Raw genomic sequence first — 19069 nt, 5'->3', positions numbered from 1 at the left:
TCATCCACCAACTCATTCCCACCTTCATATATACTACTATTGATCGTCCCTCATCTGATTATTAGTATATATATGTCTAGCATACCACAAATATAAGGAGAAGACTGTTGTAGATCTAGGATGTGTGCACAACACTAGTATTAGGAGTTGCTCTGTTCCTCTAAAACCAAGAGCATACTCTCAAATAGACAGCTAATATAGTACGTAAAGTCTTCACAATTCTTGATGATGACTTCTTGACTTTCGATGAGGCAATATAGATGCACACTATTCGGGATGAGTGACATCAAGAAAATGAATTGGTGTAGCAGATCAATCCGATGCTTGTTTTACGCATCAAAGGGTCCCCGAGACTGTCAAACCACTTGCCCAAAAATATTAATCCACACATTCATTCTTCGCGCATCTATGAAGACATCGCATTACGGGCTAGATCGGGGTATTGTCGATTGAACATCTTGTCCAACAAGAAAACAAAGGATGAAATGGGTTCTCTAATGCTTGCAATCGAGACACACAAAGTTCTCTAGTGACTGTTCTTTTTTTTCTCTCTCCATGTCAGATTGGCATAGAGGTGTTTTAAATAGTGCACTTCTAATATAGATCCTTTATACATATTTCCATTTCTCATATATTTAAGGTTTAGGTCGTACAGAAAAATTATGTACATTATGTTTAGCTGACTGTGAAAACTAGATAATATGGAACAATTATTTTGTGCTTTTGTCCAAAAACAAGGGAACAACTCGTAGTGGTTAATTATTTGTCTTTAATAAAGGCAATGGATGTTTGCCCTCACCCCTCCCTAATTTTGTAATTTAAACCTATTACTATGGAGGATAGCTAGGTAAGCATTTAGCAACCGAGTGATGCCTTCACTCCGGAAAATTAGATGTGAGAGTGTACTTTTAAAAGCAACTCCAGCAATAGCCCCTAAATCAAACCCCTAAATGCTAAATGGGGGTTGCCTCTATTTTCTAGGATCTTCTAAAGTTGCTTCAACTCCAGTAATAGCTCTCAATTCTAAATTATAATAAAGAGCTCCCAAGAGACCCCATAGGAATGGAGGGTGGAGGAGGAGATTTGGAGGCCTCCCCAAAATGGAGAGCCTGATAGAGAGTCTGTTGGAGTGGATCTTTTTTGTTTATCCGTCTAAACTTGAGATAGGGGTTGTTTAGAGGGTCTGCTGGAGTTTCTCTAAAGCCAATAGCAACCCCATCCTTGGTTTCTCGATAATATTTCACCTTATTCACAAAGATGCTGCCACTGATTTGGGCCATGGCATTGGTAGATGCCTACAAATTGTAGTTCACAATTCCAACTAAGGATGGCAACGCGTCGGGTTCAGATCGGGTGGAGTGTCTGGGCACCCAAAATCGAAACCCGAACCGAACACCATTTCGGGTAAAAATCCATCACCAAAACCAAACCCGCGGATACCCGAAACCCTATTGGATACTCAAAAATCATTTTATATGGCAATATAGTAAGAGCAATAAGTACTTCCTACAAACATATACATAATATATATAACATTCACACATATAACAAGAGGCAATAAATAGTAAATAGTTTTCTAAGTCAATTTAGAATAAATTTAATAGTTTAAATAAACAAAGTTTTATTAAGTATACTATAAAACATGAGTTTTTATTCAAAACAGTTATCCATTAGGTATCCATGGGTGGAAAACCAAATCGAACCGAACCCGATAGGTTTCGGGGGAGCCGAATCCGAAAACTGTTGTGAGAAATCATCCCCGAACCCGCCCTGTTGCAATCCCTATTCCCAACATGCAAGTACACTGCTGGTCTTCTCATGAACCTGGGTAGTGTTGTGTTAGATTGATGAGAGGGCATGCACGTTGCATGAGAATGAGGGGAATCAGAAGAGCTATGATATGGTTGATTGCACATATTTGCATGGTTGATTATTTGTGTAATCAGTACAAACCTACGCAAGAAATTTGGCATATGAAGATTCATCTCAAAATAAAAATATTTAGGCGGTATCTTAAAAAGGGAGTGATCCTAACAAAAGACAACTAGCTAGAAGGAAATGGAATGCAAAAAAAGCTTGATGTTTTTGTAGTAAGCCTGAAACTATCCAACATCTATTTGTTCAATGTCATGATGCAAAATTTCTATGACGTACAATTCATCTTGTGTTAGGTAAACCACCACCAGTAAATATAGAATATTTGTTTAATAACTGTTCTAAGCAGGGAGGGCACAAGCATAATATAATGTTATTAACGAGAGTCGTAGCTATATGCTGGTCAAGTTGGCTTACAAGGAATGATACTATGTTTAACAATTGTAGACCAAAAACTTTTTACAGGTGCTTTTTAGGGGGCCACATTGGCTCCGGTTGTGGGCTCTATTCTAGCACATCGATGACCGAAGGGAGCGTCTAGTCGAAGCATGCCAGCTTCTTGAGTCTTCAGCTTTGCAGTTCTTCGCGTCCCATAGATGGCCTTTCATTTTGCGTATTGGTCATTAATTTTAAATACATTATGGTTTAAATTCTGAGTGTGTTTGTAATAATTGTGGACTGATGCCTCTCTAGAGGGGTTTGAAGTCGGAACTTTTTCCATTATCTAAGAAAAAGTTTATTTGTGTAGTGAATAGTGATTAGGCGCAATATCAGCTTACCATGGTGTACAGTTAAAGGACACATGGCAATAATTTGAAACTTTGGTGCAGTGAAAGCAGGTGTTAGTAGCATTGAACTATTGTAATGTTGTTTTTCTTCTGATGAGCCTACTTAATTTAAAGCATGTGAAAACTCACAACGTCTGAATGAAGGTGAGTAACCCGGCCGGGATGGATCTTAGTAGCTTTTTCTCAACCTCAATGAAACAGACAAAGTAATCAGATGCGTCGATCAACACGGCGTTATGGCGCGTGGCTGTGTAACCAAAAGTACCATCCCATCCATGACAAAGCTAGTTATTTCGTCCCCTATGGTTCTGTCAGGGATGCCACTATGAGGATATTGTTTGTGGTACAATTTCATATAAATAGAGACCTCCGGGCAATGCAAGATATATTTGCACAATAATTAATTTCCAAAGAAACTTTCTTACTGTGATATATACGACACCTCTAAAATCCCAATCTCATTTGGAGTCGTTGAGTATGTGATTTTAGATGAGACAGTATAGAAGGACACTTATTTGGAATGAGTTGCATCAGGAATATGAATTGAAGCTAATCTTCAACTAACTGTTTGTTTTAGTCATCATCCAGTCATGGCTAGAGAGCTTCGAATTTTCCAGCCTAGAAATAATCACATATGTAACTCTGCTTCAGAGCCAACAAAGGCATTGCTTGCAGGGCTAGCTCGTTCGGGGCGAGACTCAGCTTAACTTGGTCCATGTGGATGTTGATTAGAGCCACTCAAGTTGTAATTCCATCACAATATACTTCATAAAGATTATACAATGGTAGCAACAGCAGAGTTACATATGTAATCTATATGAAATAATCACTTATGTAACAGCAGAGTCGAATTTTCCAGCCTAGAAATAATCACATATGTAACAATGCCTTGGTAGGCTACCTTCTTCAATGTTCATCCAAGCTGCATTAGAGATGAAGTGTTCTTAAGGCCAACAATAGGCCATCCTTGTTCTTTTGATTATATTTCATCACCTTTTCACAAGGAGGTAGCCACAAGCCGTTAATTTGGGCACCTATGGATTGCACTTGCATCGCCATTCACCATCATATGGAACTGTAGTACAGCAGTAGTAATAGTTTTCTGTAGTACTGTATATCTGATCGTGTTGATTGACGCATTTGATTACTTTGTCTATTTCATTGAGGTTGAGAAAAAACTACTAAGATCCATCCCTTGCACCGAAACCCTTGCTCCTCCGAGATGCCTTGCTACTGGGTTTCTCCGAAAATCCAGGCCGGGGTTGTCTTGATCTTCCCGTTCAGGCCAGCAGCAACATCGTTCAAGATGCAGATTTGGATTATGGAGAAGCTTAATGAGCAGCAAATGCAAAATATTGAAATTGGGCAATTTTTGCTGCTTTTACTATGCGTGCAGACCAACTGCCTGGGGATGCTTCGGATTCTAGCACCGGTTTTGTGCACAGCCACAACACAAACCTGCGAAAACAATGGTAGGTATTCGAACGTCGTCCCGGCTACAAGGAAATGAAATTAAGTCAGTTTTTTTTCCAATATAACAACATGTTGTCTTTGATTGAACCACGACGGTGAATTTATATATTTTTCATATTAGGTTATATTGACTAGCAATTTCTGTTTAATGGTGTATTGTTGAAGGACCATAGCAGTAATTTAGACCTTTGGTGCACTAAAAGGTATTACTCCCTTCATCTCAAAATATAGCGACATTTAGAATTATTCAATGCCAAATATTTTCATCTTGGACTAACAATATCTCAAAAAATAATTAATTTTAAATAGAAAAGATTACATCTTGTGATAGTTTCTTTCATGATGAATAAACTAATATCATCTTTATATTGTCAGTCTTTATGGTTTCTTTTTCTATCCATAGTTTTATTTTTTATGAGCCTAATTTGAAGCATGCAAAAACGCACAAACTATGTATATGAATGAGCGTGTGTGTAACCCACTATTAGACCTGATCATGGGTCATCCGACTTGATGAACCTGATTTGACCCACCTGAAAAAAAATTCATGATCCGACCTGACCCAACCAATATGTGGACCAGGCTCGGCCGAAATCTGCGACTCGCAACAAAAATTGACACAAAACTTTAAAAAAAACGACCCCACCAGACCATGTGTCGGTCGGGTTGGGCTCGGGCTAAAAAAATCCAACCCGATGGTCGGGTCAAGACCAGATTCAAGCTGAAGAAAAAACATCGGTTTTTTTTACCCGGCCCATGATCAAGTTACCCAGGATGGATGCCGGATTGTTTTTACAATCTCCGTGGGACAAGCGAAGTAATTATATGCATCAATCAATATAGCATTGCCGTGGGACAAAGCTGAGTTACGTCACCCACAAACTCATTCTACCTTCTTATCTTTTTTATATAAGACCTTCGAGTAACTCTCTCCCTCGTCTGATTATTTAGTTATGTCCAGCATACTATAAACATAAGGAGAAGAGTGTTGTAGATCTATGATCTATGTACATCACTAGATCTATGTACATCACTAGTGCCTCTAAAACCAAAACCATACTCTCGTAGACAGCTAACAATTTAGCACATATATAGTCTTCACAATTCTTGACGATGACTGCTTGACTTTCGATGAGGCAATATAGGTGCCCACTTATCGGGATGAGTGGAATCAGGAAAATGAATTGAAGTAGAAGAAAAAACTGTTGGTTTTTTCAGGCATCAAGGCTTCCCCCAGAGTGTCAAGCCACTTGCCCAGAAAAACATTAATGCACCTTCACTCTTCTTGCATCTGAAGACATCGCATCGTGGGGCTAGGTTGGGGACTCTGTGAACACTGTCCAAAATCAAAGGAGTCCAACACTCCAACTGAATTCTCGAACTAGCTTTCTCTAGTGATTGTTCTTGTTTTTTCCTCTGCATGCCCAATTGGCATATATAGAGCATTTTCTTTAATATTGGGTTTGTCTAATTTTTCATCTGATTGTGAAAACTAGATAATACTACTAGCAGTTCCGATATCTTACATTTGAATTCTGACAGGTCAAGATGACCACATGCGTCCTATATTATTTATCAAGTGGGGGCAGGTCAGTGTAAGTAGTAGGTATTGGGTGCTTCATTGCATTAGCTTCATTGGTAATAGTTTCCTACTTCGTCCTAAATGAAAAACATTTGGTGCCAAAAGGTCGTGGTTCGGGGCCGAAGTTCCTAGCCCGAAACCAAAGGAAATACCGATGCTTGAGATCCTGCACCTTGTCTGGATAAGAAAGAATGGGCAGTAAAATGATCACCACCACAAAAAGTCAGCGAGAAACTCAAATATAAAAAAAAGAGGGGTGGTGGTTGGGGGGTGGGGGGGGGGGGGGGGGGGGCCGGGGAGGTGGGTATGTGTCGGTTCAGGTAATGGTAGGATAAACCATCACGAAGCAACCGGCGAACTGGTTTTGGGCTCCAATTAGGCCCACTGAAAAGAAAAGATTCTATACATGCAAAGAGAACGGGGATGATGACATCAGCCACATGCATACAATTTCGAAACAAAAAAAATATAAATATTAAACCAAGCATCCAAATTAAATTTGAATGACACCATTATCTGTCTTATGACAAAATCTTCAAAACAATACCACACATGCCTATATTTGCATGATATTTTTTTAAAAAAATATTTTCTTTTACACTAAATAATTAATTTCAGACCCTGAAAACAAAAAATTTAACAACACGAACAAATAACTATTTTGACGAACAAAAAGTTAAACATAATGAACAAATAATAATATACAACGAACATAATATTAAACATCATGAACATTTGATTGTACAGGATAAATTATGAAAAATGAATATTGCGAGAAAATGGGTTAACGTCCGGACCATTTGACTGTAAATGAGCTTTAGAACGAAAAAGAGGAAAATAATAAATACAAAGCCGTTCAAGGAAAAAAAGAAATGAAAAACAAAAAGTAGAAAAACTAGAATTGGAGAAATAAATACAAAAAAGGGAAAAAATGCTACACTTGCAACTTGAAGTCTCAAAAAGAAAAAAGTAGAAAAAATAACTGCCCTAAAGTTGTAATGCCGCCCAAAACATCTGCACTCCTAACTTTAGGCGTTGCTATCGCGCGAGCAATGCATAGTCTTTCCGGGGGAAGGGCAACGAGCATGACCAGCCCAAACAGAGATCACGAGGAAAGGAGCCCAAAAGCATAAGAAGCACGAGCAGGCTCAAAAGAGCACCCAAATAGTTCCACAACAAGAGTTGCAACGTGCAGGCCTAAAACTTCACGTGTGGCCCAGGAAACGGCGGGATCACGTGGGCTCCGCAGAGGTGCGGCACATGCGGGCTGCGGAGCGAGAGCAGCAGGAGCAGCTTCGGCCTGGCCTCGGCCTCGGCAACAGCAGGAGGCAGCTACTCGACACGGTTAGAAGGTCGAAGCCGCCGATAACGGCGTTCCTCCATCTCCGCACGGTCGCCGACACGCAACGGCGAACAGGCAAGTGGCAGGCCTCATCAAGAAACAGGAGCGCAACGAATAAAAGGAGCAAAAAAACACGACGCCTGAGACGAACAAGAGATCAAGACTACTAGTCCCCGCGATTTGCGCTTGCTCCGAACACTTTGTGATGGATTTATGACTTTATCCTAGCGCTGATGGTTTTGAATTTTGATTTCAGAGTTTTCAGGCAACCGCGTCTAAACTTCAGGCTTCAGAGGTAAAGAAAAAATAAAGGGCAAGTGATCCCCCTGCTATTTTGCTCATGTTGGAGCATGCGCAAGCGCTGCGATGTGCAATTGTTCAATGACACCGAATCAGGAACAAAAACAGGGTTCTCATAAGTCAAGAACACTCGGTTGTTAACGCAGTACAAGCATTGAACCTGTGTGTGTGTTGCCCTCCCCCGTTCAGCCAGCCAGCTCATGCAAGATCACTGTAGCACAGAACAGATGCTGCACATCTGGCTTTGAATTTGATTAGGAAGGGGATAGATAACGATAATTGACAACCACAATTGCGACACAGTAATGAACTACTATTTCTCTTTATCAACCCATAATGGTTGTAGGTTGTCTGAATACAAGGTGCTCAAACCAATTCTGTTGTCAAGTCATCATAGCATAGTATACATGGTAGCATTAACAGAGTTCTGATTGAACAGCTCACTAGGGAAAATAAGGGATCAACATATGCACGAATTGCTTTCTTATATATACAAAAAAAGGATATGCATTAGTTCATCTTTATGTTAATAGCAGATTACAGATAATGAATAAACGAATAGGATTACAACAGCCAATTGAGTCTTCAGGAGCTCTGAGAAGTCAGAACACGACGGTCACTACGCTAGCACTACTGCTACTCCGAGCTGCTCTGCCCGCGCTGCGGCAGGTGGCGGCAGGCCGCTCCTCCTCCTCCTCGGCGAACCACGGATGCTTGAGCGCGGCCGTGGCGGTGAGCCTGTCGCTGGGCTGGAAGGCAAGCAGGCCGGCGAGGACCTCTCGCGCTCCCGGCGACAGCTCCGGCAGGCCCTGGAACGCCGGCCACTCGTCGAACGCCTGCAGCCCCCTCTCGGCGAGCGCGCGCCGCAGGTCCATCACCGTGCCCATCATCTTCTCCTCCGTGTCCTCGTCGAACATGAACCGGCCGGTGAGGAGCTCGGCCATGACGCACCCGAGCGCCCAGATGTCGACGCCCGGGCCGTAGTCCCGGCGGCCCGCGAGCTGCTCCGGCGAGCGGTAGAGCAGCGTGCCCACGCGGCGCTCCGGGTACGCCGCCCCCTCGGGCCTCGCCGGCGTGGCGAGCTCCAGGTCGCAGATCTTGACCGCGCCGCCGGGGGCCACGAGGATGTTGTCCGGCTTGATGTCCCGGTGGATGATCCCGGCGGCGTGCATCCGCTCCGCGCCCCGCAGGAGCTGCCGCATCACCGCGCGGGCCCCGGCCTCCGGGAGCCGCGGCCGCGCCGCCGCCGCCGCCCGCTGCAGGCGCCGCAGGCTGGCGCCGACGAACTCCATGACGAGGAAGACGTCCCCGGTAGCGGCGTCCTCGACAACGTCGCGGATGCCCACGACCGAGGGGTGGCCGCGGCACGCGGCCAGGCAGCCGGCCTCGCGGAGGACCGCGCGGAGGTCGGAGGCCCTGGCCCGCTTGACGGCCACCGCCTCGCCCGTGGCGCGGTGGCGCGCCCTGACCACCACGCCGAAGCTGCCCTCCCCGAGCACCTCCAGCTTCTCGTAGTCGTAGATGCTCCCGAGCGTGATCCGCGCCCGCTTGCTCTCGCCGCCGGCGGCGTCAGTGCCGTCGGGCGCCGGGCGCTTGCGCGTCGCCGCCATGACCATGAGTGTAACATCCGACCCGGGTAACGGCATAGATCTACTCTGCACGTTGAGTAAATCACACCTGCTAAATAATTTTCTTGCGCTTTCGTCCTCACTTCGCACAAAAAGTTGCAACCGGAGTTATTCAACTACCCTGGGCCTGGTATTTAAGCTGGTCTGGGTTCATTTCTACTCTCAATACGGGACTAAAGTGCCGTCGTGCTACAGTAGCATGTCGCTACAGTACCCCCGGCCCAACTGGCATCTGACCCGTTCTGTTACAATCATCCCCCTTAAGACTCGACGTCCCCGTCGAGTACCAGACCAACCTAAATACCAACAGGATCTCCTCTCTTGGCCACACGTCCGTGCGTCCAGTGCCAACGGTCCCTGTGCGACGTCCGTGCCTCGCACGCGCCCGTCCACATGCCTTGGCATCTGCGACCACGCGCCCGTGCTCATGCCCGCACACTTATGCTCGTATGTGGCGTGAAACCGCGAGAGTCGGCTCTGATACCACTGTAACGACCCGACTCGGGGTAACGGCTAAGATCTACTATGCACGTTGAGTAAATCACACCTGCTAAATAACTCTCTTGCGCTTTCGTCCTCGCTTCGTGCAAAAAATTGCAACCGGAGTTATTCAACTACCCTGGGCCTGGTATTTAAGTTGGTCTGGGTTCATTTCTACTCTCAACACGGGACTAAATTGTCGCCGTGCTACAGTAGCATGTCGCTACAGTACCCGGCCCAACTGGCATCTGGCCCGTTCTGTTACAATGAGGAGAGCCCTGTCAGATTCTTGGCGGTGGTTGGGGAAGAACGGATGATTCTTGGAACGCGACAGCTTTGGATTTGGAGTGGTGCTCATCAATCGAATTTATAGGGCAGCGTCGCACTCAAATTCGAGTCGGATTCATGAGCCCGCCCGTACATGGTTGTATGCGTGCCGTGCGTGCGGCGTTTCCCGGGGCTCCTGAGCATGTCGCCAAGTCGGAGAAGTGTACACGGAACTCCGACGGTACGTGGCAGCCCACTATCGCGCCACGTGGAGGTTGAGAAAGATACAGAGGACTAAGGCTGGACGAAAAGCTCGTGGCTCGCTACTCAGCTCGGCTCATTAGTGGCTCGGCTCGGATCGGCTCGTTGAAAAAAATTAACAAGCCGAGCCAAGGTTTTAGCTCGGCATTTTATCGAGCCGGCTCGCAAGCCGCTCGCGAGCTGAAACGAGCCAGCCCAAGTTACTAAGTCGGCCCAGGCACCAAGCGGCCCAGCTGCCCAACGCCCCCCAAAGGCCCAACCAAAAAAACGTTGAAACCCTAAACTCCCAGCCCCTCCCTTCCCCTGCACTGCACGGCGGCGGCTGCACCGTGCGTCCCCTCCCAGCCCCTCCCTTCCCCCTGCGCTTCTTGCGCAAGCCGCCACATAGCACCGCCCTGCAGTCCCACACCCCCGCCGGCCGCCGCCATCGGCCCCTATAGCCCCGCTCGCTGCTCGCCAGGCCACCACAGCGACGCACTGCACAGTCTACACTGCACTCCCATCGCCACGGGCCTGCTCCTTGCCCGCCATGCCGCCATAGCGCCGCGCCACCGCCCTGCACCCCTGCTGCCACCGGCCACGGCTCTGGTTCTATCTTGCCGTCCTGTGCGCCTCCGGCGATCCGGCCTGCCCCCTGCACTGCCCAGCCCCTACGCTACTCGGCGTGATGGCGACCGGGGCTGGCCCCCTCTCCCCACAGCAATGGAGCAGCAATGGAGGAAGACCCTCGAGACCAAGCACAGGAGAACCCAGACTCTAGACTTTGGCTCGGCTAGCTGGCTGGTTTTTTCGAGCTAGCTCACGAGCCAAACGAGCTAGCTCGAGCTGCTAAACGAGCCGAGCCGAGCCTGACTTTTAGCTCGGTCTGGTAATGAGCCGAACCGAGCCAGCTCGTTACCATAACGAGCTAGCTCGAGCTGAGCCGAGCCGAGCCAAGCCGGCTCGATAGCCAGCCTTACAGAGGACAGCGCTTGAATTCTCAGGTTCTTACAGAGTCCGTTTCACTTTCAATCCACTCATCTAGTGATCATCACGTTCATTTGTGAACTTCTTTTCTCACAGCTCATGCCCTTACAACATGAGACTGATTTTGGAGAGGACTGACTATGAATCTATGATGATGTAATCGAAGATTTTACACTATTTTTCAAGAGTGGATGTAAGTGGGTGTCTTTGAGTGTCTCGTGTATAATATATTTTTTTCAGAAAAAAACTAATGTTTACAATGGCATAACTGAAGGGGAAAAATCATTTTGTTATTAATCTACTTTTTAGCCCCCGTTATTATTTATAATAATAAGGGACTAACATTTTTTTAAAAAAACGGCAGGAGCACTGCCAAGTGCCAAGGAGAAGTAAAGGTTCGTACAAACAAACTAGATATTATATAAAATCAAATAGTTCTCTCTCACTGAACTGAAGAAACTAATCATGGAAACTAAGGTACACTAGCTGCGGCGAGGCGGTGGGGGTGCTGATATGATGGAAGACGGATGATTCTTGTTTCGTGACAGCTTTGGAGTGGCGTTCATCAATTGAATTTATATATATTATATAGGGTAGCGAAGCGCTAGGGGTCATATTTGTTTTCATATTTTTCTTTGGAGCTGGATTCGAACAGAGATATCTATCCGATAAAGATAGATACGGATAATGTCGGTCACCAATATTTCCTTGGATATGGAGTAAAAGTGATAACTATATATAACACACTAGTTGTAATTATTTATCCACTTAATAAGCATAAATTCTAACTAGTTTGTGCTGAAAAAAATAAAATTATATGATACTTGAACGAAAAGCCAAGATATATGTATAGCATAAAATCAACAATTTTAATATATGTTTAATTGAAAATGTTGAATTTAGATAAGAATACATATATACAGACCAATGACAAAAGAATATCACAACTTCACAAGGTAGGAAGATTTAAAGTAATCCTTAAATAACCCAAAATACACTGTCATTATGCTTTGTACTAATTGTAAATTGATTTGCTTGGGACTGCAGGCTCCGGACAACGAATTAGAAAATAACTTAAAAGAATGAACATTGGAAAATGCATTATGACCATGCATACCTTTGTTGTACTTAGGCCGTGTTTAGTTCCCTGGCGTGTAAACGCAAAAATTTTTTGCGACGGAATCTTGCTAATTTGAAGTACAAAATGAAGTTTATTTACAAAACTTTTTGCACAGATGTGTTGTAAATCACGAGACGAATCTAATGATGCTAATTAATCTATGATTAATCAATAATTAACGGATGGTACTGTAGCATCACTGTTGCAAATTATGGATTAAGTAGGCTCATTAGATTCGTCTCGTGATTTACAGCCCATCTATACAAAAAGTTTTGTAAATAGACTTCATTTAATACTTCAAATTAGCAAGATTCCTTCGCAAAATTTTGCGTTTTTATGTTTTTGCGTTTACGGGGTGGGAACTAAATAGAGCCTTAACTGCAAATGTTTCCTTGGAGTTAGTTTTCCTATAGACATATGTACACAACTTCTTTTTCTAGTGGAACTAGTAATATTACCAATTTGGTCACTGGTTGGTTGTGGTAAGAATTCATGATTCCAAATATCAGGATAAAACAAAAATCATGATTGATTGGAAATATGCGGGTTTAATCATTTCAATGTTTGGGAATATAGATATATAAAATAAAATAAATTGGATAACAACACTGTAAGGGTCCAAGTGCGTAATATTAAGCATATCATTTGGTTTCAATTGATCCATATAATTTCTCATAAGATTATGGTTGATAGAAAGAGGGGAGACATTGAGAGAGGCACCAACTTGCATCAAGTTCTCAATGAATAAAGGTGGCAGGGGCACCATGTTGTACAACGTGTACCAGGTTTTGCATCTGCGGTGGCATGGATGAACCTTCCATCGGTGAGCATCATGACTAGATAAGCACAATTTTGATTCAGAGAGAGTTTCCTAGCAAATTGATTTTTATTTGAACTCTACACGACTGCTTGAGGGGGGCTGCCAGGAGGTTAGTTGGGGCATAGAACGTTAGTCAGTTGGGGAACAAATCAAATGGTTTTGATGATGAATAGGATGAAATAGATTCATGGCAAATTTGGCTGGTGGACACTCTTCAAAGGTGGCTTTTGCCATAAGCCACTAACAAAAGTTGTCTTTGCTAGAAGACACTAAAATTATGAAGAGTGTCTCCGAGCAAAATTTGTCAAGATTCAAATTGGAGGAGAAGACAAATTGAAGCTAGGCCTAATATGCACTTTGTTCTTTCTTGAGGGCTCTACCTCCATCTTAACAATTGGTTTCCCATCTAAATGCTCCAAATCAGCTTTACAGCAGTTTGGATATGGATTACATGGTGGATCTGTTGATTAGGGATGATAACTTGTATTTCATCACTTTTCACTCACAAGTCCTCAAGATTGATGGAAGTAGAGGTGTCTTGCCATGCGCATTCTTATTCTCGGTAAGATGGCTATCAAGAGAAACAACTACATTGCCTTCCATCGACCACCATTACATGACAAAATAAATAAAATGTGAGACACTTTCTCTAGGGTGGTGCTAAGGGCCAAGCTGAGCGAGACTCTAACTGTTGGTGCAGCTTTGGCAGGGCATTGCCATGTTCATCCACTTAACTTCAAACTTAAATAAAATGTGGGACACCTTCTCCGGGGTGGTTCTAAGGGCCAAGCAGAACGAGACTCTAACTATTGGTACAACTTTGGCTATTGCCATGTTCATCCACTTAACTTCAGACTTACGGAGGAGTTGATCGGTCCTCAAGGGGAGTTTGCTTATTGTGAAGCTTAACATGAATCTGATCATTGATCGTATAACTACAGACAAGTTTTTGAAAGAGTCTGAAATCTCAATAAGGCCAGGGCAATTTCAAAACCAAGTTTTTTTTGAGAGGAAGAGGAAAAGGGAGATGAAGAGGGAAAGCGAGAAACGGGAAGGTGGAAGGGGAGGGGCTGATTCTGTGTGGTTGCATCGTGTAGTCCTGCTAGCCGGTAATCACATCACCCTCTCCTCTCCCTTCCCCTCTTATCTCGCGCATGTTTTAAGCATGAGCATATACAAACATAATAACATTTGCTATGGTGTGCATCATATCCACATATGCAAGCATCGGTATATCCACATATCTACATATGCAGTCATAAGAGAGATATTTTATTTTATTGGTCCTTCTTCGGCATGTGGCCCTTGTCTAGAAAAAAGATGTGTTACAATCTCCCACTGAAGTCAAACCAATAAGACATTCACCAAACACTAATATAAGAGACCAACTCTATATGAGAATCAACTCTTTATTTATCATAACTTAGTACGTACAATATAAGACTCTTGACACTACTACACTATATGACAACCTTACCATCTCCTACTTGAGACCTTTTATGCCATGCTAGGACAAGAGGAGAGGGGAGCACTCCTATTTATATGACTCCATTGTTCATATGATTTTATCATGTATCCATCTTCTACACACTTTACAAAATATCTAACTCTAAAATTTTTTACTTTACAAAATATCTAACTCTAAAATTTTTCTCATGCTTATCTAACCATACAAATACAGTGGTGAATCTAGGATTTGAGGTTTGGGTGGTCCAATAGAACAATATGTTTAAATAATTTAGTGAATAAGTCAATCTAATATGACAAAGATGTTTTTTTCTTACTTTTCAGCTTCTCAATTCAATAATCAATTGCTATATGAAAGAAAATAATTAATAGCTATTTTTGTAGTAGTAATAAATAAGATCAAATGTGAAAAATGGAGAGGAAGAAGCTCTTTGGGCCAAATCTTAATGGTGGGCCCGGGACCGGGCCCCCTAGATCCGCCCATGTACAAATATCTAAGGAAAAAGTCTAAATTACTCTCCTGAACTATTGCCAAAGTTTGAATAACCTCATAAACTATTGTTCGGTTTATTTTACCCCCCCAAACTATGCACTTTGGTTCGAACTACCTCCTAATACAATTTATTTTTTTATTTCTCTATGCATATGTGGAGTCTTAAGCTGATTTTTACAAGATGATAGTACACATCATAACACATCTCAGAAAAAAAATACATCATGACTCTTTTATTATTATTTTAGTAGGTTAGGATATTTAATAATAAATTAATCATTGGAGTTCACAATTATATGAAAAATAACAATAACAAATTATGACAAATTTTTTTAATATGCATTGTAATGTCCAATATTACCTGCAAAATTTGAAATTAATCTTCAACTTGTGTATAGAGAAATAAAAAAATACAAATTGTATTATGGGTTAAATGGACTAAATTTCATAGTTTAGGGAGTAAATTGAACTAAATTATAGTTTACGGGGTTAATCCAAACTTTGGCTAGGGAGTAATTTAGACTTTTTCCAATATCTAATTTCTAGAGTATTTCATATTTGACTATGAAGCATGGTTATCATGGTTCATGCATACTCTCTAATCTTCATAAGCTTCTCACAATTACATATTTGTACTTCAACACCATGCATAAATAGTAATTTTGCATATAAACATGAAATCAAGAAAATCCATCCAGTCAGCCCGAAACCGGTCATAACGCACAGTGAGAAGGCTGCGATTGGAGAAGAAGTAATCCATGAGCTTGATGGGCTGCTGCACCTCCTGCTTCATGTCATATGCTTGCTCGAGTTTCGACATTTTCTTGCGCTTTATCAGTAACACTATCTCATAAGGATACTAATTTCAGAGGACTTCCATCTCGCTCTCCTCTTCTTTTGTTCCTCCTCCTGCTCGAGGACGTACGCCTCCTTTAGATCCTCCTCCTCCTCCCAAAAGACAAGGAACCCCTCAGACAGATGCTCCATCTCACACGGCACAGACACACCTACAATCTACCACCGGCAATGCTCTGGATATGGGGAGGACAACCTAGATCGTGGCGCCGCTTTGAGGTCAGGGGCCAGACGACTAGGTGGTGCATGGTCCCGAAACTAAATAGGCGAAGTACCGTGGTGAAACATTCTCGACACTCGAATTCGAGTAGGGTTTCTCGGGGCTCGTGAGGAAGTCGCCAAGTCAGAAAAGAGTACTCTGATGGCACGTGGCAGCCCGGTATCTTGCCATGTGGAGGATGAGAAAGTGCAGAGGGACAAAAAAGATTAGGGGATTCCCGAGCTTAATCCTAACCGTGTGTCAAAAATTAAAACTAATATTTACATTTTCATAATTGAAGGAAGAATTAGTCCATTATTAATAATTGGTATTTTTAGGGAAAATTTTACATTTAGCAAAGAGGAGTACATACCGATACAATGAACAATACAGTTGTCATCACTTTGCGGCCGTTTAATTGAGTTTTAAATATTTATCGGATGCTCTGTAAATGATGATGTGTATATACATAATCCTTGTAACCTGATACACAAAACTTAGATTTTGTTTGAATCACTTATGAGGACTAATGGTGCTTAAACGTTAGCAATCTAAAATTAGATTTTCTCTATTTGGAATTTTGGATCCTAAGATAAAAGTTAGCTGCAAAGTAAAGAAAGTTCATCGGGGCATTTGTGTTCTTGCCCCCCTACTTTGCAGTGCAAATGTAATTTTACCCTTATTTTTCTAAACTTTGTATTTTTTCCTTACTATTCAAGCAACGTGATTTTGCACCTAGTCCATGTGATTTTGCCTCTAGTCAACAGTTAAAACAAGGGCAAAATCACGTTGACATGTGAATAGTAAGGGTAAATCAAAAAAATAAAGAAAATAAGGGTATAATCACAAATGCACTGCAAAGTAGGGCAAGAACACCAATTTCTCAAGTTCATTTTATCCTCCTTTTGCATGCGCTAATGGATAAGTTGGAGGGGTACTTTATTTTTTGAACGCTTGGTTTCTTTTAGATGCTTTTAGTCCGAATTAATTAGATGGCTTTGAAGTGCTCATGGACTAAGTGAAATGGCTACAGTTTAATATACTTTTAGTCCCCTATTATCATTTAATAGACTATACAAAGTTTAGGTCTAGAGTTCAACCATGGGATCCAAAGAGGGCTGATTGAAAACTTGCTACTAGTCCACTAGCTCTGAAAACATTCTCCTCCACTCCGGCCCAGAAGGTGACAAATCATTAAAAAGAAGGTATGTAAACTTTTACTCCTCTGGTCGACAGTTTTTTACAGTCCAGAAGACAGGAAAGACAGGAAAGGAAGATAATCAATATCCAGAGGCACATAAACAACAATTCAAAGTCCCTGCTTCAAAAAACTTAACTTTAAGGACCTTCAACTGAATAAAAAACTTTTAAGAATTTTGGGATAATTTTCAACCACAAATTTGGGACTTTTTGTTTGGAAATCCTCACCACTAAACTAAAAATGAAGCTTCACAAGCTTATGAGCACGAACCAAAACACACAAGCGCATCACATCGAACATAGAGAAACGGGATAGCCAAGCCCGTACAGATATTTGAAGTGACCCAATGCCCCATAATGTCTGTGTTCCCCCACTTTGTATTTTACAGTTGCTATGGGTTACAAATAGTAATATTTCAGCACCTTTGAAGTCTCAACCATAAATTTACAGAAGGATTAAAATCTACGGTCGTACAAGAACAAGAAAGAATTGCAGTGTCTCAAAATCATATGAGCAACAAAAATTGCCACTAGAAGCAGCCCCTGCCACCGAATTCCGGCACCTGTTATGCTCAAGCGCTAAGCGGCTGTTGCGGGAGTACGCGAGTTGGTAGCAGAGACCTAAGCTGCTCACTCCCTGGAAGCCCACCCTTCAAATGGCTGAATGCTCCAATGACTCGGCTCATGCTCTGTCATAGTGAACATCAACCAACCATATGATTAGCTCGTTGCCAGAAAATAATAATAAAAAACTAATTTTCTTAAAGGATGCACAAATTCCTATCTATAAAAAAAACAATACGATATAGAGACAAATGGCTACTTGGCAAAAAATAACACTATATGGTGAAGTATGATATGATTTAACTGGAAATTTGTGGTCTGACAGGAACATCTTATGTAAATTGATTCAATTCTATCTCATCAATTAAAACGAACAGACCAATCAATATCCTTGTCAACAGACCTAGTGCTGTCTAGAGGATGTGTGTTCAACAAAACGGACAACAGCTGTAAGTGAGACAAACTTGAATGCAATGGGAGCAAACTATTGAAATGTTGAGACTTATAAAATAAATGTTAAGTGGAGTTTGATCATTTTTGCAATGGAAGTACTTTGAACAACAAACATCATTGTGTGATTCTTTGTCATCAGTATATTTCATAATGTATCGCAGAGGTTATATCACCAAATAATTAGAAACTTGCAAGAAAAACAAGGTACAATGGAAAAAAGGCACTCCTAGCAAAGTTTTTTCAGATAAAGGATAGATGGCATACCTCACCGTTGACACTGAACTGAAATTGATGAAGGTGCAAATGGTCCTGTTGCCACCTCTGACTCATCACAACAAAACCCACAACCGCACCAGCTGCCACAACTGAGCAGACTGTAGTCACTCCCTTTATATGGTGAAACATATAAGTGGATTTCCTTTTCCACCATCCTTCACAAGGAATATCAGCCTTGCAGATTGTGCGATCTTTATCTCGTTTAGCATTTGTTTCTGTGGATTTGAAATCTGGTAAAGGAGATTCATTGGCAGCAGGCAAGTCGCTGTTGACAGATAGATTCTCATCACTCATGCCATCAACTTCTTCTGGTGATACATGGCACCACTCATCATCGTTACTCATCTGCCTTCCTCACCATTGCTGTTTGTATTTGATTCATCATGCTCAGGTTCTACTGACAAAATCTCATGCTCAGGTTCAATTGGCAAATTCTCATGCTCACTTGGAGGGAACACAAAGCCATCTGACATGACTAATCCAGTAAACGTGCCATCCTGACTATTACTCACATCCCCATATCCAGGCAAATTAATAGGATCAAATCCTTTTCGGAATAATGGGCTGGTATATACTGAAGAAGTCAGAGGTAGCATATCCCATTCATCAGCCATAGGTGACACTCCAGTGACCCTATTGTCATCTGCCATGCACACAAAC

At 42.4% G+C, this 19069-nt stretch overlaps 1 protein-coding gene and 1 pseudogene across 2 annotated transcripts; both read right to left on the bottom strand.

Annotated features, from left to right (window-relative positions):
- Positions 1–7818: 7818 nt before the first annotated feature.
- On the bottom strand, positions 7819–8996 carry LOC120695955 (putative cyclin-dependent kinase F-2). The gene has a single exon (XM_039979149.1). The coding sequence runs from the start codon at positions 8974–8976 to the stop codon at positions 7963–7965; it is 1014 nt and encodes a 337-aa protein (XP_039835083.1). The 5' UTR covers positions 8977–8996; the 3' UTR covers positions 7819–7962.
- Positions 8997–17416: 8420 nt separating this feature from the next.
- On the bottom strand, positions 17417–19069 carry LOC120669441 (annotated as a pseudogene). Its single transcript, XR_005672680.1, has 2 exons — positions 18398–19069; positions 17417–17805 (listed from the first exon to the last, which is right to left on the bottom strand). The product of XR_005672680.1 is annotated as an ATG8-interacting protein 1-like (transcript).

This window comes from Panicum virgatum, chromosome 2K (assembly GCF_016808335.1).
Source record: "Panicum virgatum strain AP13 chromosome 2K, P.virgatum_v5, whole genome shotgun sequence".
In the NCBI taxonomy this organism is placed as follows: domain Eukaryota; kingdom Viridiplantae; phylum Streptophyta; class Magnoliopsida; order Poales; family Poaceae; genus Panicum; species Panicum virgatum.
Note: the sequence above shows the minus strand (reverse complement) of the source record. Positions and strands in the feature narration are given on the sequence as shown.